Here is a 22,099-nt window from a genome sequence, read left to right as displayed (position 1 = left end):
AGACGATACCCCACTATCAATTGAAAAAAGGATTACAGCAAACTCAATAAGCTACCTCACAATGATTGTATTTTTTTTATTTAATTTACAATGGAATAAACTAATAAATATGAACACACTACGATGTTTAATTAACTTGCCCGCAAACGAAAGAGTAACGCAAATATGACGAACATCTAGTTATGGAGTCCATGATGCTTAGAGGATTTAGTAAATAATGATGTCATATCGGATCTCTACTATGTGGCGTATGTACAGTCACCTGCAATAATATGTTAGTCTTCGAACGCCGCAAAACTATCTGACACACTCTTATGGCTCTACATATAAGATCGTGTCGGATATGTTTGCGGCCTTCGTTGTATAACATATTATTGCAGGTGAATGTACCATCTTTATTACCTAAGTAGATTTTCTTCAATGGTAATGGATTACAACATAGAAAGTCGATGGTTTCATATGCGAATTATTCATGCTAAAAATGCTATAGGTACAACACAAATTTTGTCGACTGCGTAGTAGATACCTACTTAATTTCTGCCTAAGTAAACTGCATGCAATTGCGAGATACGACCAAGGTATACTTTTGTACCTAAGTACAGTCGCCATCAGATATATCGGAGCAGTCAAGGTGCTCACAAATATCTGAACACGCCTCTATTGTTGAGGCGTTAGAGTGCGTGTTCAGATATTGTGAACACCTTGGCCGCTTCGATAAGTATATCCGATGGCGACTGATGTACTTCGCGGTCGATAAAATGTGTCCTGTAGCATTTCTAGCATTCGCATATTTAAGGGCCCCCCCACATCTGGCGTCTTTCGAGCGTCGGCGTCGGTCCAGCGCTATGGAAAATGACGTCGCTGCGCAGTTGCGTCGACGTCGGCCATAGAATTGTAGACGCCGACGCTCGAAAGACGCCAGATGTGGGGGGGCCCTAACCATCGACTATTTTGTAATTTAATTATCCTACCGACTGCGCCAATATGGCACGTGCAGGAACTATAGGGGACAGGAGTTATCTCATATATATTATTAATACTAATTTCAATTTGACCTACACTATCTAATAGAGCAACTTATATAGGCGTCGGCACTTTATACTACATAAATTAGATAGGGGTCATCCATTAATTACGTCACACGAATTTCTAGGTTTTTTGACCTCTCCCCCTCTCCTTGTCACACTTGGTCACATTTGGGAAACCCCTCCCCCCTAGTGTAACGTCACATTTTCTCTACGAAATTGCCAAATCGAATTAAGTACCTAAGTATTATTAATATTTTATCAAAATATTTTTGACGATATAAATATTAGTAATTTAGAACCCAAAACTGCTTAGGAAAGAAAAATTAAATGAATAAAAACGATTATCGTTTTAAAAACTTGTTATTTAAATGTATAGCGAATAAAATAATTTAAATAAATTTTTGGTTACTGATGAAGTTAATGTGACGTCACAAAGTTTGTGTCTCCCCCCTCCCCCATGTCACAATATGTCACATTTTATTGACCTCCTCCCTTCCCCTAAACGTGTGATGTATAGGTAAACCAGAACTTTGGGAGTATTGTCAAGAGGGCGCTCGTTTTGAATTTTATATAGCAACAATTTGTATAGTGGGGACAATGGAAATTGGCAGATGATTTTTGTTTTATTCCGACAACTTTAATAACTGCGAATCGGGCTTATTTTTCCTCACGATAACTAGCAAAGTGGCTATAGTTGCTTTTCGCGGATCACTTATATTATTGTCATCGAGCCATTTGACAATTGTTCCCTTTTTCCATTGAGTGTTAGGTGCTTTATTGACCTGAAAAGAAAGATATCTTGCGTTGTCCATGACAACACAGGAATTTTTGTCGAGATTGGGAATAAGTTTTTCTGTGACCCACTTTTTTAAATTATCTTTATTCAAGAACTCGTGGTAGTCACTTTTTTTTCTTTGTCATTATATGACAACAGTGCGTTTGGAACAAAAGCAATCCGTGATACCGATGCATGCGATACACTTAATACACAAATCAAATTATTACAAGACATCAACCAAATCGTGACGACCTGACTATAGTGACATTTGTCCATAAGTTTGAAACTTACCCGTCAATTCAGATGCTAATTTCGTTATGTTTTCTAATGGAAGAAATTCCTCTCCCGCACGTTTTTTTTCCAACAAATAACTATATACACTATTTACAACTTTTTTCTCTGTAAAATCTAAAACTTTCGGCATGATTATTGCAGTCTAATAATAATTCACACGAAACTAGACAAAGCAATGTTTATATTGTCAATATTGACAACTATCATAGCGGGTAGATGTTGTCTATTATTAAAATTGTTGCCATTGCTAGAAATTAGTACCAACAAATTTCCGTAACATGGCGCACCCTCAATAGATCCTGGTTCACCTATAATTATAGTAATTAATGGATGACCCCTTAGCGCATAATATTCTCTTTGGTGCATAAATGTATCGTTTCCAATGTTTCCAAGCAAAAAGTCCAACTGTCGCTAGCTGTAAGGACGATAAGGACGCCATGACAGGATAATCGTATAAAGATACAAACAAATCTCGTCCTTATGGTAAGCAAAGTGGGACTTTGACACAGTTGCAATCAACAATGTGACATTTTATAGTGAGTCATGTTATTTTAAATAATTATTACTTTTTATTTAGGGAATAAGTTAGTCATAGGAAAATATTAAAAGTTTTGGCTTCCCAAATTATTGTTCTAAAATGCAGAGAAAGTTAAAGAAAATAGCAATAATATTAATTATCACAAGTTTTTGGATTTTCCCGAGTTTAGAAATAGAAGAAAGAGTGACAAAAAGAAGAATACTCTACAATCCAATAGAATATCGGTTTATAAATGATTATATAATATCGCCTTCCGAAACGTTTTGTCAAAGTAAGAATCCGCAAGACTTAATAAAATTATGTTTATAGAATTAAGCTACCTATTGCCATCACCCACCCCTTACATTAACCTTTTCATTTCTCATGCTCTGAATGAGTCATTGTTGTTCTAAAAGGTGTGCAGATACGTTTCTGCACTAATAGGGCACCCTAAAAAAATATAGCTGGTCAAGCAGATCTTGTCAGTAGAAAAAGGCGGCAAATTTGAAAACTGTAGGCGCGAAGGGATATCGTCCCATAGAAAATTAGAATTTCGCGCCTTTTTTTTACTGACAAGATTTGCTTGACCAGCTATACTATAAAATGTATACTTATAGTCATGTTTAAAAAAATCACGCATTTATTTACTTTCCTCGTATTCGAAATGAAAAGTATACGTAGTGTTTAAATCGGGTGAAAAGCAACATTTCATCCCTTGGTTAACAATCTAGTATTCATTTGTGGTCTACAATCGTGGGTTCAAACCTCGGTTGTGCTTTATAGAGCAGAAAAGTCGTTCTCCAAAAAATGCAAAAACGTGACTAAAAATTCGGTCAGGATCCTTATATAGGAGGGGGTTAAAACTCGTAGCGCGACAACAATAAGTACCTACCCGTTTCAAGAATTTCAAGACTGAAACTGACAAGAGAAAAAACTGTGCTTAAGTAGGACGATAAGCACGAAGAATTTCGTACATTTACCCGCCATGTCCTATCTCTATCGCACGCGCGTAATTAATATTGCCGTCCCGCTCATGATGCGACACCGACACCGTGACACCGTGCGAGCGGGACAGCAATTACGCACGTGCGATAGAGATAGGACATAGCGCGCAATTTACAAAATTCTTTGCGTTTAGTGATAACGGTTAACCCTGGGTTAGTGGGATGGTGCAAGTGGCGCGTAGTTAGGTACGATTCTATTTAAAAAATCAACCGCTTCATTTAACCAATATAGTTTGTGTTTATTTGTTTAACTTTATACGTTTCAGAAATCCCATTTATAATCATAATAGTGACGTCGTATGTCGGTGACATTGAGCTACGAAACATTTTACGCAGAGTTATGCCACAAGAAGAACTGGAGTTGATGGAGGCTGCGAGAATATTTTTACTGGCAGAAATTCCACCGAATGAAAAGTAAGCATCATTGCCGGCTGCATGCCGTGATTAGCCGGGTCCACACATAACGAGCATAGTACGCGCGAGGCAATTTCCTCGCGCACAGAACAGCCAGTGTAGAGGTGCCTCGCGCGCGCGCCGCCTCTGCCGAGGCAGCTATTGAGAAGCTTCTCCTAGGTATCTAAAAAATAGACGCACACGGACGTCAACAGAATCACAGAACAGCAACACATTCATATAACTGACCATAATGTAAAATTTATATCAATGAGAAAAATGTACACCTATATAGGTACTGATAGTCGGCCGCAACCCCGTTCCAGATAATGTGTACCTAATATTAATAAACCATATTTTCAGGAATATTACCCAAAGTCTAATAGAAGAGGAAAACCAGAAATTCCACGATATTCTCCAAGGCGCATTTACAGAAAGCTACCGCAACTTGACAATTAAACATTTAATGGGCTTGCAATGGGTCACAACGAAATGCCCTGATGCGTCCTACATACTTAAAGTTGATGATGACACTGTATTTCGTTTCGAAAAAATATTCGACTATTTATTAAAAACTGCAGACGACGAAGAAGAAGATTTTATTATGGGCTACATGCTAAACAATACAGAACCTAAACGAAATAATACGAATAGATGGTATGTGTCTCTGGAAGAATATCCAAATAAGGAATATCCGCCATACGTATCAGGCTGGTATTACGTAACTACCCCTCCAGTAGCAACAAAAGTAATAAATGAAGCCATGTACCATCCATACTTTTGGGTAGACGACGTTCTGATTACAGGCATTTTGATTGGCGCTCTGAACATCACAATTATTCGTATGCCCGGTGAATTCTTTTTTGAGTATATGCTAAACGTTGTGATCCATGCCAACAAAGAAGATTGGGACATTGGAGCATATAACTACTCTCATGCAATTGTCAATTTAGCTAAAAAAAGCTGGTGAGCCTGCGGCGGTAGCAGAAATCAAATAGTACCTAGAAAAAGTCTGCAGCGATTTTGATAGCCCACGCAGTGCAAGTGTTATTTCCACTAAATTGATCCTTTATTGGTCTTAAATAAATTTAATTTAATTTAATTTTATAAGTACGTCATAATTTCATAGAAGTTTGACGTTAAAAATAACACTTGCACTGCGTGGGCTCTCAAAATCTCTGCAGGCTTTTCTTGGTCTAACTCTATAGTTGAAACTTTTTAAGCTTACCAATGACCATTGGAAGAAAAATAAACAAATTCAATAAACAAGTCAACTATATACTCGTATTGTAACATTATTACCGTTACAACGCCTATTATTATTATAGAATTGTTATTTTATATTATTAGATTAGATTTAGATAGATTTAGATTTCTTTATTTCAAGATGAAAATTACACTTGTAGTAAGGGTTACTCCACGGACGAAAACAACGTAGTTATATCTCAGTCGGCTTTTATTGAAATACTATCTAACCATCTAAGTACAAACTTTTACGTAAGTAAGTAGGTACTGTAACATCAGCAGGCGTTTCGACAGAGACACCGCACTGTGATCACAATAACTATTTTTGCAAGATTAATGTTGGAAGGTGTTCAATAACTTGAATGCAGCCAACCAAGCAGTAATCCGCTCCTAACATTTGACATCGATCGTAATTTGCACCTCGGAGGTCACTATTCTACTTCGACACATCGTTAGCGTGTTCTATCTCGGAGGTGGCGCCATCTCTTGAGAAGTTTGGGTACTACATCCCCCCCCATTTGTTTCCGAGATGCCCCAGCGAGGGTAACTCACTGTTTCTTCGGTCGACCGCGACCCCGGATGGGACGGTCTTGCTGGGTTGCCTTGCGTGGTCGACCTCGTTTCCTCAGAGGTTGGGCGGGAGTAGGTAACTCATTGGTTGGGCCTGTATAAGGTGTCAGCGCTGAAGAATGGTAGATTCCGAGGCACACCTCAGGGTTTGAAGGGTCTGCGACAGCATATGAAGAAGGTCCATGTTGTTTGGTGATTAGATACGGACCGTCTCTCTTCGGGGCAAACTTGGCGCTGATGCCTTTGTAGGCGGAACTTAGTGGGTGTAGTGCCACCATAACCATGTTACCTTCAACGTAGTTTGGCCTAGTCTGGCGGGATTGGTCTGCCAGCTCTTTCCTCTTTTCTTCTTCTATCTCTTGCACTTCTCTAGTTTTCTCTATGGTGTCTGCTAATTGCAACAACTTCGGTGTTATCTCTGGTATGAAGTTTTCCGAGAGTACTATTCGCCGAAAGTCATGGTAGTTGTCATCAATCGTTCTCAGTTGTCGCCCGAAAGTCAGGTAGGCAGGAGTGAAGGACGTCGATTTGCAGACTGCGGTGTTCATGGCGAACCTGATGCTTGGGAGGTGTTCTGGCCACTCCCTATGGTTTTGTCCAATAATCATTGCTAACTGTGTCTTTAAATCCCGATTCTTTCTTTCTACGGGGTTAGCCTCGGGATGATATACAGGCGTATAGGCCTGCTTGATCTTTAAACAGAAGGAAACTTGTTGCATGATGGCACTCACGAACTGTGGCCCGTTGTCGCTGATCATCCTTCTAGGAAACCCGTAACGAAGGAAGACTTCGTTTATTAGAATCATCGCACATCTTTCCGCGGTGGCATCTTCCAGAGCGAAGAGTTCTACCCAACGCGAGTTTATGTCTTCGATGATGAAGATCCGGGTTTTGTCGTCAGATGAAGGAGGTAATGGCCCAAAGAGGTCAAACGAAATCACTTCGAACCGCTGACTTAGTGCATGGGTCTGTAGGAGTCCAGCCGGCTTATAGTTAGAAGGTTTGTAACGTTGGCACTTGATGCAGAGTTTAACGTAGCTCTCAATGTACTTCCGCATGCCAATCCAATAATATCTGCGTGATATGGCCTGAAGCGTCTTATCAGCACCATAGTGACCTGCTTTAGGATCATCATGATAGATGGCCAACACATTAGCCCATTCATGTTCCGGTACAACTAGTTGTGCCTCATCCGAATTGGAGTCTGATTTATGACGATATAGAAGGCCGTCGTTCATCAAGTAGCCCTTGCTACTCCAATATATGGCGTTTTCATTGCCTTGGGTGTCCTCAAGTGCTTGTACTATTTTTGCCAGTCTCTCATCCTTGAGTTGTTCAGACCTTATTTCAGCAGGGCTGCGTGGTTGCAAATCGACCGTGACCATACACACGCCGCACTCATTTTGCGTGTCCTCCGTGCATGGTGGCCTTGATAAGGTGTCTGCGACAACATTGATTCGTCCTGGGACGTATTTAACGTGGATATCTTGAGCCTGCAGCTGTAGGGCCCATCGAGCGAGTCTACCGGTGGGTGATTTCAGTTTCATTAGCCATTGTAAGGCCTGATGATCAGTGACAACTGTAACAGGCGAACCCTCAATATAACCTGCGAACTTCTTGATGGCCCAAACGACTGCGAGCGCTTCTTTCTCTGTTGTCGAATAGTTACGTTCTGCCGATGTCAGAAGTCTACTCGCGTATTCAATCGGGTGTTCTTCTTCCTTTTCACCTTGTACCAGTACCGCACCCAGTGCATAATTACTCGCATCTGTCTTAATCGTATAACCTTTGGTATAGTCTGCTTGTCCAAGTATTGGGGTTGAAGTGAGATGAGTTTTCAACTCTTTGTATGCTTTCTCTTGTTCAGGACCCCACGTCCACACAGCGTTCTTTTTGGTGAGTTTCGTAAGTGGCTCGGCGATATCAGAAAAGTTTCTTATGAACCGGCGATACCAGGAACAGGTCTGTAGGAAAGACATCAGATGTTTCACGTTGGTCGGGGGAGGTCGGTTTACAATAGCCGACACTTTCTCAGGATCAACTTGCAGACCTTCTGGGGTAATCAGGTGACCCAAGTATTTTACGCTGGTACAAACAAAGCGACACTTGTCTTTGTTGACAACAAAGTTATACTCCCTCATCTTGGCGAAGACATCTCTTAAGTCAGACAGATGCTGTTCAAATGTCGTTGAGAAGATGATCAAGTCGTCTAAGTAGGCAAGCAGCTTGATATGGCCTAGGCTAACACGGAATCTGTCTATTAACCTCTGAAAAGTCGACGGGGCGTTCCGAAGCCCGAACGGCATCCTCAGAAACTTGTAAATTCCGAAAGGAGTTATGAAAGCAGTCTTTGCTTGGTCACAGTCTCGTACGCGTATTTGGCAATACCCAGCCTTTAAATCTAAAGCTGACATGTAAGCCGTAGACTTTGCTTCATGCAGTAGGTCGTCGATGCAAGGGATCGGGTATGTGTCCGGCACTGTAATGGAATTTAACCTTCTGTAATCTACACAGACTCGTACTTTCCCATTTGGCTTCGGAACCATTACAACTGGCGCGGCCCACGGAGATGTACAGGGTACGACCACTTTATCCGCTAACATCTTCTCAATTTCAGTTTTCAAAACTTGTTTCCTTTGTTCGGACAGCCTATAGGGTGGGACAGATATGGGCAGATGATTCTGCGTATCGATTATGTGTTCCACGTCATTCACTGGATTGCCATTTGACTCGAAGATGTCTTTGAACTCTTGAAGCAAACCGTCGAGTTGTGCTGCTTGTACTTCATCCATGGTTGTAGATACATCTATAGCGCATAGACCCACATCATCAAAGAGCGTGGCCGCGTGCGGAGACAAGTTGTACTCAGCTTCCTCAATATTCTTGATGGCATCTCGCATCATGTACTCCGTTCTTGGTGAATATCCGTCGAAGAGAAGCATATCTTGAGTGCAGTTAATTTTGGGAGGCAATGCGGCCCCTTCAGCCTTTGTAGATACTGCTTCGTCAGCAGCTATTGCTTGCCTTAACGGTCTCTTTCCCCGTTCCATATCAACGGGAGCAACTGCGATTTTAGGAGTAACTGCGGTTTTGGAAGAAAATACGATTTCAGGAGCAACCGCGGGTTTAGGAGCAGTCGCGTCTGGTTGCGTGAACATGATGAATCTCTCTTGGTATAGTTCAAACTCCTGGTGTGGTTGATCTATGTAGCTCCACGTGAACTGTGCAATATTCAAAATCATGCCAGCCTTTTGCATGAGATCGATTCCTAACAACGTACGGTTGTCATGGGACTGTTGTAGGACGATGAAAGGGGCGTGTAAACGACGATCCCCAAGGTCAACTTCAGCCTCGAAAACTAATACTCTTTGCAGTCTTGAAAGCCCATCTGCCAAGGTCACTGTAGCCATTTCTTCGTAGAAAATCTGTCCACGTGCTTTTAGTAGCCCATATAGTTCCAATGAGGCAACGCTAATCTTAGCTCCAGTGTCTACGTAGGCTTTACCTTTAACGCCATTCACCTCCAGAAACACCATTGGACGAGACCGCATCTCTAACTGTATATTTATAGCACAAAATCCTAAATTGGCCTTTTTCTCAAGCGAGTCACTGGGCTTATTAGTGCATATCTTGCAGTTACTGCGATAAACCCCCGGTGCACCACAGCCATAACAGGAGAACTTCACATCGCTTGATGTTGGCAGGACAGTATCCGTTTGTCCATTGCCAGCTTCCATTGTCTTTTTGCGTTTTCTACACTCTTCTATGACATGACCTAGCTTCTTGCAGAAATTACATCGAGATGCTTTCTTAAGAATAAGAATAAGAATAAGAATGATTTATTGCAGTACTGTGTACATTAAATTTTGTGGATGGTAATCATGATACAATTAGTTTCAACAGTTACCCATTTCGGGTATGCAATACTTAAATAACTTATGAACTAAACTTAAATAACATTGCAAAGATAATTACATACCAATTAATGCTCAAAATATTCTTTCAGACTATAAAATGTTTTATCTAATAGCCAGTTTTTCAACCTTACCCTGAATCGGTTGTCTTCAAGTGCCTTAATATCAGCTGGAAGGTGATTAAATACTCGAATAGCTGTTACAAAAGTGCTCTTTTTGTATATAGACGTGTTTGTTTTTGGTAGTATAATGTTATATTTATATTGGGTCCTAGCATTGCACTTAGTTGAAGAGTGAGCTGTAAAATAATTAGGCTGTTTTTTTACAAATAAGCATACTTCTAGGATGTAGATTCCGGTCAGTGTAAGGAAGCGTTTCTCTCGGAAAACGTCTCGAAGTGAGTCTCTAAAATTCATGCGATATATTATTTTTAGGCATCTTTTTTGCAGGATGAATGTTTTATTCACATCCACAGAATTACCCCAGAAAATAACTCCGTAGGTTAATAGAGGATACACGTTACCATAGTAGGCACTAATTACTATATTTTCAGAGCAATTTTCTGATAGTATGGATAGTGCGTAACAGTTTTTAGATATTTTTTTGTTTATTTGTTCGATGTGAGCCTTCCAATTTAAATGAGAATCAACGTGTACACCTAGAAATTTTATACTGCTTACTTCCTCTATAGTGGTTCCTGATTCCGATATACTTAGACAGACAGGAGAGGTCCCATAGTTCCTAAACTGAATAAGCTTGGTTTTATTTAGGTTTAATTTAAGATTTAATTGGTTAAGCCAATTTATAATTTTCGTGAGAGCTACATTTATATCCCTTTGAAAAGTAATATTCGAACGATCACAAGAGAAAAATATGGTGGCGTCGTCGGCAAACAGAACACACAATTTGTCCGCTATAGTGGGAAAGTCATTTAAATAAATAAGGAATAGAAGCGGCCCAAGTACGCTTCCTTGCGGTACGCCAACAACTACTTCCTCATAACATGACAACAATTGCTCTATAGTTTTATTTTGCTTGTTGTATCTATCCAATTGTAGAGCCTGCTTTCTACCACACAAGTAACTCTGGAATAATTTTAGGGCATTTCCCCTAATGCCAATATGCTCTAGCTGTTGTAACATTATGTCATGTACAACACAATCGAACGCTTTTGACATATCAAGCATTAAGGCAACGCAGGCGTTTCCAGAATTTATTTGCTCCCATATATTTTTAAATATTGAAAAGATGGCTAATGTTGTTGATTTTCCTTTTTGAAAACCGAACTGTGATTGGTTTAATATATCATTTTTTAATAGGAACCGTGTCAGACGTTCATGTATGACCTTTTCAAATATCTTACTGAACGTTGGTAATAAAGCTATTGGCCTAAAGTTTCCCATTTCGGTTTTTGCGCCCTGCTTGTGCAATGGTTTTATAATAGCTTTTTTTAAGTCATCCGGGTAACATCCAGTTTCGAGCGTTAAGTTTATTATGTACACGAGAGGTTCAACTATATAATGTATACATGCTTTTACAATTTGTGTTGGTACTTCATCGTATCCTGAACTTTTTTTATTTTTTAAGCTATTTACAACCTTTTTAATTTCAAGACAATCAACAGGAGTCAAGAAAATACTGTTACAAATCCGTTTGGACGTAGATTTATAGTTATTTAGTTGAAAAGTATCGATCTTATTTAGATTTACGTAGTATTTGTTAAAAATATTTACTATTTCGTTTGAATTTGTATAAGTTATCCCGTTTTCAACTATCTTGTCAATTGAATCTGGAATAGAATTATATGAACTTGTCGTCTGTTTAATTAGACCCCAGGTTGCTTTGGGTTTATTTGCACTACTTTTTACAAATTCATCATTGGATATTATTTTAGATGCTTTTATAACTTTTTTTAGTAACTTGCAGTAATTTAAATAGCTATTTAAATGTTTAGTACCCATTTTCTTTTTTTGTGTTGACCAATGTATTTGACGTTTATGCTTACAGGATTGTAGTATACCTTTAGTTTTCCAATTTGGCCTTTTTTTGTACGACATTTTTATTCTTTGCCGTGGGACACAAAGTTCGAAAATCATGCTGAAATTGTCAATGAAAACTTTGTATGCCTCATTTGCATCTGTTTTCAAATACACGTCTGCAAAGCTAACCATAGCTATGTATTTCATAAAAACATCCAGATAATAGTCTATTTTACGTTTCCTCACATACCAAAACTTCTCACCAAAACTAAAACTTGTAGGTATTTCTATTATTTGTCCCGTATGATCTGAGATACCCAAATTCATAATTTTAGAAGTATATTGATGTAAATTGGTTAATATGTTGTCAATGCAAGTTTTTGACCCAGGAGTTATTCTAGTTGGTTCATTAATCGTACATATTAGATTAAAATTACCTAGAGCCGTTACAAATGTTTGTTTTGCCTTATCGTCGCTGAGGATATTTATGTTAAAATCGCCGGCAATAACTAATTTCCTTTTTAAGGTCCGAGATCTCAGTACTAATTTTCCCAAGAGTAGTTCAAAGTTGCTCATAAAGATGTCGAGGTCACTATCAGGTGTTCTATATACACACACAACAATGATGTTAAGTTCTGGTATTAAAATTCCACAAACTTCAAAATGTGATTCCATTGCCATATTTGAAATCCATTGTAGGTTAATGCAATTTAAGTTTGTTTTCGTATAAATACATACACCTCCTCGAGTCTTACGAGTTCGACAGTAATTTGCTGCTATTGTATAATTTTCAAGTTGTAGAATAGATACCTCATTAGACTTCAAGAACGTTTCTGAGAAACAGAAAACATCGACATTATTTGCGTCTGCTAAAATTTCTAACTGACCAATTTTTGATTTTAGGCCTTGAACATTTTGGTGAAATACGTTTAACATTGAGACCTTTGATTTATCATTTAAATAATTTTTCTTTTTAGGATTTTCTGTTTGATGTAATGGTGAGATACAAATCCTATATTCATCTATATTAGGGACGAAAACATTTTTTGCTTGTTGGTGTGGAGCTGAGTTGGTTTGCGCCTTGACGTTTTTGTATAATAGGAAAGTAGAACGGTATTGTTCCCTTTTGCTCACATGGTGTGGGTGTAGGCTTATGAGATTTTTCACCCTTAACTTTTCCTATAGCCGAAAAATAATACGGTATTGTACCCTTTCGTTTATACGTTGGATTGGCTATTGCGTGTGGCATAGGATATTGCTTTAAGGCTGCTGCCGCCGAGCTTTTTGTAACAGGTCTATTTCGATTGAACATAGGCAGATACATATTGTTATAATCTATTGAGTCTACATGCAGGTTAATTGCACTACAAAGTCTTTTCAAATATTGCTTCTTATTTAGTGTTTGTGCATGAGTAACTTGTAAAAATTTACAATGACTGGTGTAATTACATAACATTTTAAGCATTTCATTAAGTTTCAGCTCATTCAAATGATTGTTTTTGTTAATATTTAGTAAAATTACATTTGTTTCCTCTAAGTGTTTTAGTGCTGCACTAATTTCGTAGCTAAATTTAATTTGATTATTATCGTTCTCGCCAACACATAGTATTACATAGTCTGAAGTGGTTAAATCTAAGTCATAACACATTTTTAGTAGTTCACAGGAGTCCGCATTTGGTTTTGTGAACGCGGATATATTGTATTGTTTACACTTTTCTACTTGTCTTGAAAGAGTCAGTTGTGACGCCAGGCCGGAACATTGTTTCCCACCGATGATGAATATGTTGTGTGTTTTGCGTTCTGATTTCTGAGAGTTCTGAGTATTGTTCTTCTGACTAATATGTTCAAGGCTTGTCGGTGTTTTATCGATACCGGTTTTTGTGTGTAATCCATTGGAGCCTGACCTATTAGTTTTCTCAATGTTCGTAATTGGCAGTGTTAGGGTTTGTCCCATTTCACTATCCATTCCCATGTTTCCATCTGGATCAGTTAGATTCAAACTATTTTCATCAAATATATTTTTCCTAAGTATGGGTTTCCTCTTTTTAACTGTCGACTTACATATGTGTGTTAGTTGGTTGATTTTGTTTTCAAGTTCCTTTATTTTAGTTTTCAGTGCTGAATTCTCCAGAGAAATTCTGTCAATTTCCTCTTCAGCTGACACTAATTTTACTTCTGCTGTTGTTAGTTTTAGTTTCAATTCATCAAGTTCATAGTTATGAAGCTGAGATTGAATACCCGGACAGCTACGATTTACTTCATTTGTTGCTGGTGATGTACTGCTTTTTTCGCCTGCACTTTCGGAATCATCTAAATTAGAGAGAGAGTCAAACGAATTTTCTGTAGACACATTGTATTGCTGCTTTGTTTCCACCATTTTATTGATCTGGCCTGGTGTATGAGTTGGTGTGGATACGACTTTTCCTGGGGTTTTAGGACTTTTAGATAGACACGAATCGCAAGTCCAATTCGATTTATTTTTAGGAGTCATTAGATAGTATCGATTTTTCGAGACTACAGTACATTTTATATGATATGTTAGTTTGCAGTGAGCACAGGTTAATTTTTCTTTGCCCCTGATATATCTGTCGCATTTTGGACATTTTTCAGCCATTTTTTATGTCAAGGTATTATTTATAAATTAAAAAACAATTTTTCTTATGAAGTGTATTTTTCTATGTTGAAGATGGATCTTTTCTAGTTTCCGAACGCAACTTATTAACAGCGTTTCTGAACGAAGCGTAGATACGTGATTGTCCCAATGACAGCCGTCAGATGTCAGTTTAGTTGTCACTTTGTTGGTATCAGCTGTTTATATACCCTTGTTTATTTTACTTAGTTTTTATTAAAATTTCGCACGCGACGGAGCCGAATTGTCTGATTTGGAGGCCTCTGCAGTTTTATCGCTGCTTTCTTTCTTCCCTTCCCCCAGTGCTTTCTCTTTCAGTAAAGCTTCAGCGCTGCGTGCCTGTTTTAGAAGGTCATCAAAGTCCTTAACTTTCTCTATAGGGACTTTCTCCCTAATTTTAAGGTTTAACAGCCCATAAGTTATGTTAAGCTGTTGCTTCTGATTAAGGACTTCATCGCTGGGAAGTTCGGAGAACAGCATTCTCTTCTTTGTGACGAAATCGTCTGTAGAGACTCCTGGCCCTTGCTTGGTTCCGCAAGCTTCCAAATAAATTTCATATACGGGTTTCTTGGGAGCGAACGTGTTTCTTAGAGCTTCTTCAAATTTAGCCCATGTGTTGACGATGCTCTTGGTACCTTGCCACCACACGGCAGCCTCGTCTCGCAGGATTAAAGGTAGACCAGCTAGTGCATCACTATCGGTTATATTTTCAAGCTTCTTGAAAACTTGCACCGCCGTAAGAAAGGCTTCCACTGTCTCCTTATCCTTTCGACCGTTATAAGTAGCTTTGCATGACGTCATACTGCCTTTCCGGCTACTTCCTATGTTGGCCAATAGTTGCTGGAACTGCTCCTGAGTTAGGTTGACAGACATCTTATCTTCGCCTTTCCCCCGGAGAGCTTTCACTGGATAAGTTGTCTTCCTTCCAAGTCGTGTAACCACGTATCTGGGTTCGTTCGAGCCCGAGTTGGACGCCACTGTAGTAAGGGTTACTCCACGGACGAAAACAACGTAGTTATATCTCAGTCGGCTTATATTGAAATACTATCTAACCATCTAAGTACAAACTTTTACGTAAGTAGCTACTGTAACATCAGCAGGCGTTTCGACAGAGACACCGCACTGTGATCACAATAACTATTTTTGCAAGATTAATGTTGGAAGGTGTTCAATAGCTTGAATGCAGCCAACCAAGCAGTAATCCGCTCCTAACATTTGACATCGATCGTAATTTGCACCTCGGAGGTCACTATTCTACGTCGACACATCGTTAGCGTGTTCTATCTCGGAGGTGGCGCCATCTCTTGAGAAGTTTGGGTACTACACACTATAAATTTGCTACATTCGTCAAAATTATGTTTATCTTCTCATCATGATCGTCAAAAATTACATCACATTATTATTTTATTATTATTCACATTATTTGGTTTTAAAAAGGATATACTTTATTTTTCAACAAAACACATATTGCATGGGTAGAGTAGAAACTGGTAGAAACATATAATAAAAAAACTATAAATAAATAAATTGTCCCAAGTAGGTACCTACTGGGCGTCGCTTGGTAGCTAGGGTGCCCCAGAAGACTGGCCGCATTGCCCCTCTGGATACCAATGCTTATCCGCTGAGCGAAATACAGGCCAGCCCTCTGGTTATCCTAAGCCTCTAAGGCGCTTTGCTAACTCCTTATAGAGACAGCGCGCTTTGGACCCCCACGGCGTAGGGTGTCAATCCCAAACGCCGCAAATATGTAGCAACTGCCGAGGCTGACATACTTATTGCGCCGCATTGAGGCTTTCGGCCGAGGATGCTGCCGCACCAGCGTCAACTTTGGTGGCTGGAATATGGGACGGTGCCAGGGTGTCCACGGAAGTAGCATCCCAGGCTCCAAAGCACCAACGTCATTCCGTCAGGCCTCTTGCCATCGTCCCTGATCAGGCCGTTGGGCTCGAGGACCGCCGGCACTTTGGCATTGACGAGGGCTCTGCGGGTGACGTCATTGATGCTGGCGTGCCGAGGGATCCTTCCAGCACTAGGGCTGCATGAGAGGCCGTGGTGGCCTAGGTTGTCTGCCACAGCTCCGCATTGGCACCGGTGAGGCATGTGGCCAGCCGGAATATTGATGGGGTTGGAAGTGCCTGCAACCACAGACCTGACTCCCACACCGCTGCCGTAATGAGACAAGCTCGATCTGTCGGACTTAGTGCCGTATCTTCCTTGTAAGATGACAGAGAGGCTCGCTCCCACTGCCTTTGCGGACATGGGCTGACAGGCGGGTCTATGTTGGGGCATGTTACTCATGTTAGTGACCATACATTCTTGGCCTCGGTACAGTGCGCAACCTCCAGGACCCCAAGGGAGGGGGGGTTAAATTTTCCCGATAAGGTTTTGAGCACTGTGTACCGAAGCCGAGAAAGCAGGTAGCACCACGCTGGAAATTTTGCGAATGCCCATGCCGCCCAACCTTACGGGCAGGCTAGCCTTGGCCCATGTTCTTACGCTAAAATATATGTTACATATGGTAAATAGTGAGGGTTTCTGAAACTAAGTAGGTTTTCTTCAATAAAAGTGGATAACAAGATTGTAAATTATTAGTCGATGGTTTCATATGCGAATGCTAGAAGCATAATATTGTATTCTTTGGCTACACCCTCGATGTTTGATCCCAAATTTTATCGACCGCGTAACAGGTACCCAAGGTGAGTATATAACTAGGTACTGCTGCTGGATAAATAGGAGCAACGAATTCTCAAAATACGAGTACTGCAAATTTGGTATAATTAGAATTATCCTACCGACTGCGCCAATAGGAAACGTGCACGAACTATACACTCTATAGAGGGCAGCAGCCCCCAGGGCAGGAGCCCCCTTCCTAAAAGTCAAGTTTAAGCTTACATGTAGCCCACAAGATGGCAGAACCTAATACAGTGCACTAAGAAAAAGTACGTGAACTGTAGAGGGCAGCACTTGCGTGAAGTGTCAATGTATAGTTTATGGTTCGGGTTCAGGTCACAAGATGGCAGACCCTCCAACGCACACGGCCCCTCTTTCGCACACGAAAATACACACAACTTATGATGGAGCAATAAAACCAAAACCAATATAGCGTGGGCTATCAAAATCACTGCAGACTTTCCTTGGTCTGACTAATATTTGTAATGTTTTTTTTTCTAGTACCATAGAGCAACTTATGTAGGCACACACTACACTTCATACTTCATATGACACATCCTACATCATTGTAGTATATAAATTTGTTGTAATAAACTATGTAATATTTTAGATATTACTTTTTATTGAGTAAATAAGTAGGTAAATAAAAGTCAATCACTTCCTAAATATTGTTCTAAAATGCAGAGAAAGTTAAAGAAAATCGCGATAGTTTTAACAATCAGTTTATATTTAAGTTTTTGGATTTATACGAGTTTAGAAATGAAAAGAGTGACAAAAAGAAGAATACTTCACAATCCAATGGAATATCGGTTTATAAAAGATTATGTAATATCGCCTTCCGAAAGATTTTGTCAAAGTAAGAATCCATCCATCTCCATACTATCTAATATTATAAATGGGAAAGTGTGTCTGTCGTTACCTTTTCAGGCTTAAACCGCTGAACCGATTTAGTTGAAATTTGGTATACCGATAGTAGTCCCGGGGATGGACATAGTATCCACCCTTTATCCCAGAACTCACCCCTTAGGGGATGAAAAGGGGGTTGGGTTTTATTTGTTTAACTTTATATTTAATATGTTTCAGAAAGCCCATTTGTAATCATAATAGTGACGTCGTATGTCGGTAATTTTGAGCTTCGAAATATGTTCCGCAGAGGCATGCCACAAGAAAAGCTGGAGTCATTGCATGCCGCGAGAATTTTTTTATTGGCGGAAATTCCACCTAAAGTAAAGTAAGCATATTTGACGGCTGCATGCCGTGATTGAGAAGATTTTCCTATAATTTTCACGTAGCTAGAAATACATGCACATGTAGTAAAAAAAAATATCTGTGAGAAAAATATACACCTAGGTATTATATACTGCTATCAGTAGGTCAACATCCAGGGGTCAATACAGCTGGCCCAAGACAGGGGGGTTTGGAGAGCGGTGGTGAAGAACTGCACTCCTGATGGTCACGACCCTCAGCCTTGAGGAACCGACTAAGAAGAAGATCAGTAGGTACCTTATAATGTATATTATTTTAACCTTTTCGCCACGTCATGAAGTAGGTACCTAATAATGTGTCATCAACGCTATGTCAAACACGTATAAACAACATTTGATATGTTCGAGTTCGAGTCGTGGTGTGTTCCTGTGTGGGGCACGAAATTTACTGACTTTATATCAAGTCAATGGCGGCGATAAGGTTAACAAGCAGTGCCGGATTTACCACTAGGCTGAGTAGGCTGAAGCCTAGGGCGGCAGATTTTAGGGGGCGGCAAATTTGGGTCAAAAAAATATTTCATGTGCTGTTCAGATAGGGTAGACCAGAATTTATTTGTAAAATTTAAATAACAAGCATAATTTGTCGATTTTGCCGCCCTCTGTCATGTCAAGACCTTTTTGAAGTACGGAAGTACGGAACCCTAAAAATGTACCTACCATTTTCTCGAAAAAATTTCGCGCTCGCTACGCTCGCGTTTTCATTTAAGTACCTACATTATTTGTGACCCATCTGACTACATTGTAAATTTGGGATGGCCGTCGATTCTTGTATCTTAGTGGTATTATGGGTTCCGTATTTTTCCTTTTGAAGTAGGGAACCCTAAAAATGTACCTACGTACTATTTTCTCGAAAAAATTTCGCGCTCGCTACGCTCGCGTTTTCGTTTAACTAACTACCTTTTATTGAATGATAGCACAGAACCTACTTAGTAGAACGCCAGCGGTAATGTCCACGCTATCGGAGCAGCTTCCGTCTACTATACGGCTCATATGCGTCTACCGGATAAAAAATCGGCGATCCATTTGTATGGGATAGTCTTTCTAGCAGACTCAATGCCAGACCAGACCGAACTCCTTAGCTATATCCAGCCTGACTGCCAATGCCTCACCTTGATTCTCAATGGCCAAAACCCAGCGGTACCCACCGGTCACCGATCAGATCAGGCAAATATAAAGAGGTTGCATCGTCATTGAGTGACAAAAACGGCCCATATAAATCTGTATCTATATAGAATGTGACATTTGTGACATCACCTTATATGCATTTTAATATGGCTATGGTGTGTTGTACTATAAAATAAAACGCATCTGGCAGGAAAGCACTTTAAAAAACCTATAAGCGAGGCGGATAGGGGCGGCAAAATCGGCATAGCCTATGGGCGGCAAATGTCTAAATCCGGCACTGTTAACAAGAGAAAAAATCTACAAAACTCTGAAAACTTACCTAAAACTATAACAGCATGGACAGCGAACGCTAGAACGCTCGATACGGTCACAATAAAACACTCCTATAGGATTTTTTTGGTATTCAAAGGGTGAACTAATTGGAAACTGTAAAAGGTTTTTATAGATGGCGCCTTAGCGCAGGATTGATAAGTAAAATGGGTATCTACTAGTGATGTACCGACTATTGATTTGGCCGACTAGCCGACTAGCCGACTAATCGGCGCTCGAATGGCCGATTAGTCGGCCGACTAGTCGGCTAGTCGGCCAGATCATTAGTTTCGTATAAGTTCAGGTGAAAAACAATAGTTTTGCTCTTTAGGTTGCGCTATTTATATATTAGCTTGGCTAAAAGGTGTTCTCTACATGTTCAAAGACCTATCACAAGAATCCTCGTTCTATTTCTGTCTTTCTTTTATTTTGCGATCCTGAGCAGACCGTCAGTAGGTACAACTTGTAGGAGGTATTTCCAAGGCTCTATTTCTCGTACGTAGTCGCCAGTTAAGAACCTATCCCCTGGGGTCAGCGTCTTTTCGAGCAACGTGCCCTGTTTATAAGTCTCTAAATTTTGCAATAACATTAATAGTTCCCCATGGTTCCTCCATTAAAAAAAACAAAAACTGAATTATAATAAAATCCTTTAAGTATAGAACTTGGCCATGAAATTACACGAGAATCAGTTGAGATCGACCTGTAGAGGAAAACACCAGCCTACCACCATACGATAACGATCAAACGGTCAATTATATGAACAAAAGTTTTCACACCCTGAATACGTATTTTGGTAAAATAGACATAAAACATATGGTAAATATTGACTGTTGGCTTCTTTTTTCTGTTTTTCTTTCACTAATAAGGTGCCGACTAATCGGCCATTTTTGCCGACTAGTCGCCGACTAATCGCCGACTACAAATGTGGCCGGATAGTCGGCTTTCCCGACTAGTCTACCTATGCTGGCGCCATCTATAAAATATTTCTACCGGCCGCAACCCCATTCCAGATAATATCAATAAACCATATATTTTCAGGAACATTACCCAAAGTCTAATAGAAGAGGAAAACCAAAAATTCCACGATATCCTCCAAGGCGCATTTACAGAAAGCTACCGTAACTTGACAATTAAACATTTAATGGGCTTACAATGGGTCACAACGAAATGCCCTGATGCGTCCTACATACTCAAAGTTGATGATGACACTGTATTTCGTTTCGAAAAAATATTAAACATTTTATTAAGAACTATAGACGACGATGATTTTATTATGGGCTACATGCTAAATAATACAGAACCTAAACGAGATAATACGAATAGATGGTATGTGTCTTTCGAAGAATATCCAAATACGGAATATCCGACATACGTGTCAGGCTGGTATTACGTAACTACCCCTACAGTAGCAACAAAACTAATAAATGAAGCCATGTACCATCCATACTTTTGGGTGGACGACGTTCTGGTAACAGGCATTTTGATTGGCGCTCTAAACATCAGAATGATTCAAATGCCCGATGAATTCTGGTTTGAGTATGGACTAAACATAATGATTCAGACAAACAGAGAGGTTTGGGGTATAGAAGCATTTAACCAATCTTATGTAATTGCCAATTTAGCTAAAAGAACCTGATGAGTTGCTTATGAGCCTAATACGCGAACGCGGCGGTAGCAGAAAGCAGAATAGTATAGTTGAAATTTTTTAAGTTCGGTCAGTCGTTAGAAGAAAAATAAATGCATTCAGTTGACAAGTTAATTATTGCGACATTATTACTATTACTTATATAATACCTTTAAACGAGCAATTCTTGTTTTTTTATTTATTTTGGATTTCACGGGCCTATAAATCCCGGTCTTTTGATAGGCTTATATATAAAAAATAATAATAATACTCTCCCGGCCGGTTTCGACCACGGCGACTGTTTCAGCTCCGTTGTTGTCTCGGAGTAATTAACAAAGGAGACGCCATGTCTAAAATTTTCGGTACAAAATAGTCTGCCGTTTTTTGCGGGGGAGGGGCACATCAAATGTATAGGTACGTCATGTCAGATAAACGTCAGTTCATACATATGGTTGACCATTGGCCGCCTATTTTCGACAGAGGGGAACGCCTGTTAATGGCGGCTCCATTGTTAATTACTCCGAGGTTGTTGTATACGTTCGTGTGCTCGCATGTGGCTCGCGTAGCCGATTTTATTTGCGAAGACCCGTGCGCATGACGGGCAGGAAAGCACACCTTCTTCTTCGTCTTCGTCCTGGCGTTATCCCGGCATTTTGCCACGGCTCATGGGAGCCTGGGGTCCGCTTGGCAACTAATCCCACGATTTGACGTAGGCACTAGTTTTTCCGAAAGCGACTGCCATCTGACCTTCCAAC

The 22,099-nt window shown here is 39.9% G+C and overlaps 2 protein-coding genes across 2 annotated transcripts; both read left to right on the top strand.

Moving 5' to 3' along the window:
* The first annotated feature begins 2,646 nt into the window (after positions 1-2,646).
* LOC134673153 (beta-1,3-galactosyltransferase 2-like) lies at positions 2,647-5,012 on the top strand. Its single transcript, XM_063531096.1, has 3 exons — positions 2,647-2,909; positions 3,888-4,035; positions 4,378-5,012. Exons 1-3 carry the CDS (start codon positions 2,738-2,740, stop codon positions 4,982-4,984), a joined length of 927 nt encoding a protein of 308 aa, XP_063387166.1. The 5' UTR covers positions 2,647-2,737; the 3' UTR covers positions 4,985-5,012.
* Positions 5,013-17,629: 12,617 nt separating this feature from the next.
* Positions 17,630-21,384, top strand: LOC134673154 (beta-1,3-galactosyltransferase 2-like). Its single transcript, XM_063531097.1, has 3 exons — positions 17,630-17,877; positions 18,105-18,252; positions 20,759-21,384. Exons 1-3 carry the CDS (start codon positions 17,700-17,702, stop codon positions 21,354-21,356), a joined length of 924 nt encoding a protein of 307 aa, XP_063387167.1. The 5' UTR covers positions 17,630-17,699; the 3' UTR covers positions 21,357-21,384.
* The last annotated feature ends 715 nt before the right edge of the window (positions 21,385-22,099 follow it).

The sequence above is a fragment of the Cydia fagiglandana genome, chromosome 18, assembly GCF_963556715.1.
Source record: "Cydia fagiglandana chromosome 18, ilCydFagi1.1, whole genome shotgun sequence".
Taxonomy (NCBI): Eukaryota; Metazoa; Arthropoda; class Insecta; order Lepidoptera; family Tortricidae; genus Cydia; species Cydia fagiglandana.
Note: the sequence above shows the minus strand (reverse complement) of the source record. Positions and strands in the feature narration are given on the sequence as shown.